The 9,683-nt window shown below is 40.6% G+C and overlaps 1 protein-coding gene across 1 annotated transcript; it reads left to right on the forward strand.

Annotated features, from left to right (window-relative positions):
* Window positions 1-449: 449 nt before the first annotated feature.
* On the forward strand, window positions 450-779 carry LOC110901193. The gene has a single exon (XM_022148036.1). The coding sequence runs from the start codon at window positions 450-452 to the stop codon at window positions 777-779; it is 330 nt and encodes a 109-aa protein (XP_022003728.1).
* The last annotated feature ends 8,904 nt before the right edge of the window (window positions 780-9,683 follow it).

Raw genomic sequence — 9,683 nt, forward strand, 5'->3', positions numbered from 1 at the left:
CCTGACTTGCTTTACATACAAACATACAAAACATATACACAACTATACAAAATATGACTACATGTTGACGGAAGCTACAGACGTTATTGCACTAACAACCACTCTGTTGTGTGTAAGTTTGTCCAATCAAATATATTTTCAAGGTTTGGAATTCCCGTGTGATCATAAGTGATAGCGGATCCCATTTCAAAAACTTTCATTTTGGAAAACTTCTCAAACGGTATGACGTGGACCACCGAATAGCAACACCATATCATCCACAGACTAGTGGACAAATTGAAGTGTCAAATAGGCAGATAAAAGAGATTTTTCAGAAAACCGTGCGAGCTGACCGCAAGGATTGGTCAACCAAGCTGGATGACGCCTTGTGGGCATATCACATCGCATTTAAAACTCCTATTGGAACTACACCCTACAGATTGGTGTTTGGTAAAGGCTGTCATTTGCCAATGGAAATCACACACCGTGCACTTTGGGTAGTTAAACAGGTTAATAAAGATTATACTGATGCAGGTGCACACCGGCAATTGAAGTTATGTGAGCTTGAGGAGTTACGCAACGAGGACTATGATACTGCAGCTGCATATAAAGACAAGATGAAAGCGGTGCATGATGCGAAGTTGAGGCGTCAAGTCTTCGCGGTGAGCCAAAAGGTACGGTTATTCAATTCACGTCTTAAATTGTTTCCAGGAAAGCTGAAAAGAAAGTGGATGGGTCCATTTGTGATCATACGTGTTGGAAAATTTGGAGATGTGGAGATTGAAGATATGAAAGATTAGAAGCAGCAAGTGGTGAAACGACACCGATTGAAGCCGTATTTGGACGGTGATGACCTCAACACGAAATCCACAGATAAGTGAGCTTCCTTGCAAGCTCACCAGATTATACGACCGACTGAGGGTCATGAGAAGTTCGGCTGAAGACTAAAACTTAGCGCTACCGGGAGGCAACCCGGATTTCGGTACATAGTTCGTTTTATCTTTGTTTTTTCTATTTGTTTTGTTTTAATGGTTTGATGGATTCCCGGAAGTACATCCATAGCATTGAGAAAGTGTGGGGAAGTTGAAGAAGCCCAGGTGTGTCTGAGAACTAGCTTGAGTGTCGAGGATGACACAAATTTTTAAAGGGGGGTGGAGCGGGCGAGTAAGTAAATGGGAAGAAGAGAATTTTCAGTGAAAATCCTTAGAAATCATTAAAAATGGAAATCCTTATAAATCATTAAAACCATTATATTTATAAAACCAAAAAAAATTAGAAGGTGAACCGTAACCTACGTTGTGTAACCATAAGCTACGGTCCAAAGGGTCTGTCGCAAAACCAATGTCCAAACCGTAACCTACGGATATTGGCCGTAGGCTACGGTCTGTCTTAACTGGTTTTCACAACACCTTTAAACCATAACCTATGGTGTGTAAGGCCGTAGGCTACGGTCCGCCTTAACTGGTTTTGACAACACCTTTAAAGCGTAACCTACGGTGTGTAACCGTAGGCTACGGTTGGACTGAAGCAGTGAATGAGGGGTCCGGGTTGGGTAAGTTCGTGACCCATATACTTCTAAACCCAATTTAAATTCGACCCAAGTCACCAAACACCCAAATTTTGGTCAGACTTAACCCTCCCCCTCACCACAAATTCAACTTATCATCATCTTCTCTTCTCAAGAACTCAAAACTCTCCATAGCCATCTCATTCCCTAGTTTCTTCGTCTCTCAACCAAATCAACTCGTTCAAGAGCTCAATTCGCTTAATTTTTCGAGGAGCACACGAATCTTGCTTCGGTTTTCCACAGAAATCTAAGGTTTTTGAGAAATATGACGTGAGCTTGAAGAACCCTAATTTTCAATTTTGGGGCTTTTCATCCAAACCTTCACACAACTTCAGTTAAATGTTATCTGAGCTTTTTAAGCTGAAAAGGTATCATTTTGACCTCAAAATTGTTCATAAGTGTTAAAGGTAAGGTGTAATTGCTTGATATATGTTGGTAGATACTTGTGTAGTTATGAATTTGGCTTTATGAGTGTTTACTAAGATATTATTATGCAATTGAGTCTCAAATCTAAATTTAGAGAGTATGAGATGTGAACACTTATTTGAACGAATGAAGTGGCTAGTGGATGATGAAGTATGCTTGTTGAATATGTCATGAAAGATTAAAAACCTGATTTTTAAACAATGAAGTGCACTAATTGATATTTGTGAGTATTGATGCTTTGTTACAAATAATTAGTGAATATTTTTGAAAGTGGACATTCAATGAGCGGGTAGCCATAGCATAGAACAAGTGTGGGAAGGGCCACGGGATTACACACTTGTTAGTTTTGGTTGTTTATTCGGGTTGAAATTGAACTGAGTTGTTTTGTATTGTATTGTATTGTTGGCTCTTGAATGCAGGATGGAAAGAGAAAGGAGACCTGGTGTCACGACCCTAGCCCCGGTTTGACCCGGTCAAGAGCCGCGGGACAGGAAACCCGTGGTATTTAATTTAGGCGACATCGGAAGTCTTTAATACAGGATCTTTTAATACTAAAAATGCCCATTTACTTTATTACATAATTTAGGGATAAAACCCTGTAATTTACAATAAAGTGATTTCACTGGGGAAATCTTTATTTTACAAAACACGTTTCTTTATTTATTTATTTTGAGCCACTTCCTTAAGCTTGTAGTGCTTCACGGCATTTTTCCTGGATCACATCAGATCACCTGAAACATGTTTGAAAAAGGTTTTGTCAGCGGGAAATACTGAGTGAATCATTCTTTTTGTTTAAAACAATGCTTGGTTATAATTTACAGTATTAAGAGCGATTACAATGTTTCTATTTATCAACCAACTACCCACAGTATTTGTCACTCGACCATCCATTGGTAACCTCATTGTCCAATGGTGTCTGTGACTATGGTCATATCACCCCTTGGCTAACCCGTTGTCCAATGGTGACGGTTATCAAGTAATGTATACAAAACCCCACATACTGGCTGTAACTTGGTGATTACAAAGACTTAATCCCTGTAATTATAATTTTGAAATAAATAGAGTTTTGGAAATAATTTGATAAAAAGAGAATGACTCACATTGCAGATTTATGCGGGCGGAGTTTAATCTACTGATTAGCCTTTTTAACCTAATTTAAATAACAATGCACACGAACTGGGTTAGTAACTAATACAACATTCACGACAATTCACAAGATTAAACCCTCACAACAAATGACAAAGTGCAATACTTAAACATCCATCGAATTAACGACGAATGAAAAAGTATAAACTCAATTTGAGCAGCACTTAAACGTTCGTTGGATAGTTTCAATCGATCGGACGTTGAATCGTAATAGCGATCGAGTTATTACCTTGTTTATCGCGGCAGCGTTTAGTGATTCGTGTGTGTTTGTAGTATTCGGACGATATCTCAGCGTATATTTGGAATTTGAGCGTTGTTCCAACTCCAGAAATCAAGTCCCAAAGCCCTCTATTTATATAAAATTTTGACCCCCCTCGTGTGACGCGAGGGGTCTATGTTGGGGCGTCGCGTGACGCGAGGGGTCACCCTACTTTATAGGGTAGCCACGTCCCTAACTAGCTTGGCTGAGTTGATGAAATTGATAAATTCGAATTCTACAGCGAGTTATTTAGATAATCGTCAGCTAGGGTTTACCCCCCCTGAGTTTTAGGGGCCCTGATCCTGATTCTGATTGTTCTGAAAATTTTAGGGTTTATGCAGGATTACTTGGGTTTCTCAATTAGGGTTTCCTTATTGGACAATTAACATAATAAGTAATTTATTTTAATAAGAGTTGTTACATCCTCTCCACCTTAATAAAAATCTCGTCCTCGAGATTTACTGGAATAGATGAGGATATTTTCGCTTCATTTCTGATTCCAACTCCCAAGTATATTCTGGTCCTCTCTTTGAATCCCACTTGACTTTGACTAATTCTAGTCGTTTGTGTTTAAGAAACTTGATCTTTCTATTGTGACAACCCGAACTTAGAATCGCCTAATCTCGTAACACTTGACTCGTATTGTTACTCTCCATGTTTCCGTTCTACGTGTAATTGGGTTTGCGTTATGTAAGATGGACAAACATAATTTGATTGTGCATGATTGTTAAATGTATGTGATTTTTATAAATCCAGCCGCACACTATTTCGGTTAGCACACATACTTCTATCTCGACCGCACTTGTATGTGTCGCAAATATCGGCCCGTGATCAAGCCCATCTGATCGAAGCCCAACCCTAAGTATATTGGGATGAAAACACACGCACACAAGTATGGACAGTTTCCTCAAGGTTGTAAATTATTAAAACATAAAAACCCTACTCCCACCTTTCCTGGTGTGGCCGGCGGCAGCCCTCACCCACGAAGAACTCACCTCCATCCGTACGGGATATATCTCTAAAATGTCATCCGATCAGATTTATATCCGACAACAAAATTGAGGATGGACGGTCAGATTTATATCTGATTTATATCAGATTTATATCCGATCAGATTTATAGCCCTCCATCGACCTTCTTATCTGGCATCGTGATCAACAACATCCAAATTGAGTCTGCATGTGATGCAACAGTCAAAAGTGCAGCTGCCCAAATTAAATGTTGAGTTAGTGGATGGACGGTCCAATCAGATCATCTGTTACAGAAGTTGTCGGCTTGCATATGTATTAAGAGTTGTTGTCAGGAGCATGTGATTTTTAAGAGTTGAAAACAAAGTTGAGGTCCAATAAACATTCAAATTGCATGTGAGATGATTTGAGAAATGCATTAAAGTCTTTCAGCACAATAAAGGGCCCGATCGGTTAGTGAATTATAATCGATTTAATTATTTGAGTCTTCTCGTGATGGTTGTTTAGGATTGTAAGTGTATCGATACATGATGTGTAAAAATTGTGTCCTTGCATGATGAAGCGAGCCTAGGGTTGTACGTTCATAAAATCATATAAAATCATTGATTTATCTATTTTAGATCACTATTAAATCTAATCTCATATACAACTGATGTGGATTGGGAATATTGTTTCGTATGATAATAAAGAACTATTGAATTAGTTAGTGTATGCCAACGATGATGATGATAATGAATAATCAACGAAACCGTTTGTTCTTTAGTAGGTTGTGTTGATTCGATTCGATTAATGATCATGTGTTAATGATTCAATAATGCTTAGGGGTTATTAGTGGGCCACGAAAGTTGTGAAATCATGATGAAAACTCAATTCGGATGTCCATGAAATTTGCTAACTGATGACTTGCTATTATTTGAAGTTATCATTTGAAATAAAGAATGCAAGTTGATTCCTCTTCTAGAAACTGTTATATGCTTGTTTTGTTATGTGGTTGTTTTGAACATTGCTCTTAATAAACAAACGGATGATTGGGGCTAATGGACTACAATTTTGTAATGGTTTGATTGGTTTTGGGTGGGTGCTAGTTGTTAATTATTGTTACTTAAAATAATCTAATGAATGAGGAAATCATGGGTGGTTATGGTGGACCCATAATTAACGACATGTTGAAACCACAAGCACACTTCACTCAGGTCGCACACCTATGTGGGCCGGGTATCTATCTAGGCTATGTATTGAGCATTTGGGCCACACACTAGTCAGCTGGCCACAAACATAAAACGGATCGCACACTTACATAATGGTCGCACACTAGGTTAGTGTCGCACACTTGATTGGATCTTACATGTTAGTTGGGCCGCACCCTATTTAGATGGGCTCTTAGGCCCAACAGAAAGGTCTTGAATCGCACGCTTGTAACAGACCACACACTCTTGAAGTGGGCCAAAAACTTGATGGAATTGCACACTTTATGGATGATAAATTAACTGTTAGGTGATTTTGTGAAACCATAACGTGTTATGTGAACAAGTATTATGTGAATTAATTGTACATGAGATAAGTAGTTTATGTGCACGTAAAACTGACCATATTGGTAACCCTTTTAGGGCGCGGTTGTTCAACTGGTAAACAAAGTACTTAATCTTACCGAGCAAACCACAGGTGAGTTCACTACATTCGAGCATGCGTCCCAGTGGTTGGGGACAGTCAGTGGGTATCCCATGGGGGGATGAGTCTTTGGGTAAAAACGAGTATATTGGTTAATATTCTCACCTATCATCTTTTGTAAGTCCCTCATCGGGTATTAGTTAGTAGCGCTACTTAGGTTTGGCACCCTCACCCCGTGCCTGTAGAGGACGGAGGTGAACTAATGACCCAGTCTGGCCCAGTACTAGATAGGAGTACGTGGGAAGGGCAGTCATGTATTTCAGGAGCCGTCCGTGTTTGGAAATGAGATATTAACAATATTACTTGCATTGGTTATTGAACTGTTTTACATTCATCTGGTAACAAACGTTTTCTTAAATTGTGGACTCGCCAGCTTTGTCTGATACACTTGTTGCATGCTCACAGGTCGTTAGGTATCTTGGATTTGGAAACTTGCTGTCTGGAGGAGCAGGAGTGATCATGGGTTGACTGAAGGGACTCATGTGATTTTCCGTTATTATTACACAATGGTCTTTGAACAATTTAACTATGGTTTATTATTTGCTTCCGCTGAACATTTTGGTTTTCGTATAAACTTGTTGATGGTAATTTATTAATGAATGAGAACTTTATTTTGAAACTTGTATGGGTTCAATGTAATTAGTGGCTCTTTGTCGGTACGTCACACGCCTATCAGGGACACTCCCTATGGGGTATTTTGGGGGTGTGACAGTTTGGTATCAGAGCCACTGGTTATAGTGAACTTGGTTTTAAAACGTTTTTATAAAACCAGACTATAACCGAACAAGTTCTGAATACGACCATGACACTCAGCTCCAGACTGCAAGGTTCGTTTCCCTCTTACTCATTGTACTACATAACTAGTGAACACTTACGTATGATATTGCATGTGACTGCACGCTTAGCACAATAGTATGAATTGATGTACTACATGCATATGTTATGTGATTGATGGTGTGGTGTTTCCTTAGACATTCATGACTCCCGTTTTGTAAAGTTTTTTTTTTTTTTTTTTTTTTTTTTTGCTACTCGAGTTTGAGGAACCATTCGACATGAGTTAGGAGGAACTGAGATGAGCATGCAAATCACAATATTATTGTGGGTGAACACATAATAATAATGTGGGGTGCATGTGAGTCCCAGTGAGGCTTGACAAGTGAAGAAGGGGTTCTGCTCTGTTATTTGGTCAATGTGAAACGTAACAAGTCTATAGGAGTCATAGCAGTGATTGTCTCCTACTCGAACGTGATCTTTTCACTCCTCTTTGAATCCTTTCGAACCTCGATGCTATCGAGTATTACCTGAACACCCATCTGAACGCCTAGCGAACTGCGTAGAATGTTAGGTGCTTATACGAGCGTCCTTGAGTTGTATGTCGCAACGCCGAATGATTGGTCTATACCTCCCTCACTTCTTTCCGTTTGCTGAAACTTAATGTATTGACGTCTTAGACCCTGAAGTGTGATCACTTCTACAACGCTCTGGAAACATACCGTGTATTACTCTGTCAACTTGCAAGAACGATGGACAAGAGGATGGGCGTAATGCTTTACCAACCTCAGTATTAGAACAACCATGATTACCAGCAACGAACATCAGCAATTTGACTCCAATCGAATCTTTAACCCTAGTCAGGAACTCATGGGAGTCAAATCTTACGAATCAATCGGGACATAAGCAATGGCAACTGACTATAATGTGGAATGTGTAACTTCCCTTGCAGTGAGTAGTGTCTTAGGACGCGACACGGAATGGGACAAGATGGACCCTGTTGTTGAAAGACCGTAGGGCCCCGTTTCAAGCAATGACATTAGAGGCAGCAGTCACGACAACAACCAAGGGAACGACGGCAGTATTGGAAATGCTCGTAGCGAAAACAACAAACACTGGAAATGACGCTCATGGAAGGGCGTTTATGATTGACGTAGGCAATGCCAGGTGTAATAGCAACACGGTAGTTTGTATGTTTTTGGGCAACTAATTATTTCGTCTCTGTTCTGTCTGACCCTGATGCTTCTAGGAATAAAACATGTTGTGGAATCGGCGGATGGCAAGCCAATTGAAACCTTATATGCTTGTTGGGATATAAACTCGGCCTTATGGGACAAGTGTCCGACATCGACCTTCCTTCTACTATCCTTGATGGTCTCGATACAGTAGTTAATGTGGATTGGTTACCCAGATATCGCGTAGATATACCTAGTGAGGAGAATATTTTGCGTATATTCCTCCCTAGTGGCGGATCGTCGTTTGTCCTAAAGCATCAGTGTGGAGTAAAGGTTAGTATCTGTCCGGCACTGAGGGCCAGGAAAGTCTACGGAGGGATTACTCCGCTATGATGGCAACCGTTACTATGTTGGGCTAGGGAAAGAGGATCGAGGATCCACCAATTGTTCGGGGTACTTGAGGAACTTTCAGGGTTACTATCACAACTGATTAGGTAGAGTCTCATATTGATCTCATGACCAAAGACAGCCTTGATTACTCATACTCCTTATCGTCTGGCGCGTGGAAAGTTACATGAACTGTCCAATCAACCTTAGGAAACTACAGAATGGGAGTTTTATAGATCTAGTTCCTCGATTTAGGAAAACACGCTCTATTGTAGAAACGAAGGACGAGTCCTTTCGTACGTGGACAGGCTACCACAAGGTGGCTATGATAGACCGTCACCCCCTGTCTCGCATCGACAACCTGCTTGACCTGTTGCAATAATCAAGATTCTATCCGGAAACTGACTTAAGATCGGACTGTCATCTGACGGAAGACCATGGGGAGGATGAGCCCTAACACGGCGTAACAGATCCAGTATGGTGGCGATGATTTTCTGTTCAGGATATTTAAGATATCCATCACACCAACAACCTCAAGGATCACGTAAGTGATATACGTCAACCTCGTTTCGCTAGATCCGTCCACCGCATTTATCAGTGACGTTTTGAATGTATTTTTGTTCTAGAGCTCCTAGGGGAGGAGCAACTACACGCGAAATCTATTTGTGTGTGACTTCAGGGTGGGGAGATACACTTTCTTGGTCACACAGTTCACAGAATGGGGATATGTGCAGATCTCGTTAAAGATCTGTTTCATTAGATATTGATCGGCATCAAGTGGTCCGTCGGGGATACAGTAATTTTTGGTTCAGTTAAATACTATCGCAGATCTATCGAGGGATTTTTGAAGATCGTGCAGCTAACATCTCTTTAGCACATCAGAGTAGTGTATTCGTGGGAGACAAAACAGGAGGATGTCTTTTCGGCTTTCGAATCACAACTCTGCAATACACTGAGCATCGTCATTACCCGAGGGTGCGGGTGACTTAGTGGTATGTCATGATGGTTCGAATCAGAGTCCCAGTTATACGCCAATGCAACACATGGAGGTGATAGCTTACGTAATAGACTTACAAGGAGGATTGCGTGACACACATCCACGGTGGAAACCGTGGTCTTTGGATGTAAGTTGGAGGGATTACTTGGACGGTACCGAATGCGCCGCTTAGACCGATCACAAGGGCCTCCCATGTACCCTGGTTTTGAAAGGAGCTAAATAGGTTTTGGCATCGCTGGATGGAACCCTTGAATGACTTCGACTACGGAACCTAAACGCGTATGAGCGACTTTTGACAAGTCGGACGATATTTGCTACTTCATGGAACGAATATGAATCC

This window comes from Helianthus annuus, chromosome 13, assembly GCF_002127325.2.
Source record: "Helianthus annuus cultivar XRQ/B chromosome 13, HanXRQr2.0-SUNRISE, whole genome shotgun sequence".
NCBI lineage: Eukaryota > Viridiplantae > Streptophyta > Magnoliopsida > Asterales > Asteraceae > Helianthus > Helianthus annuus.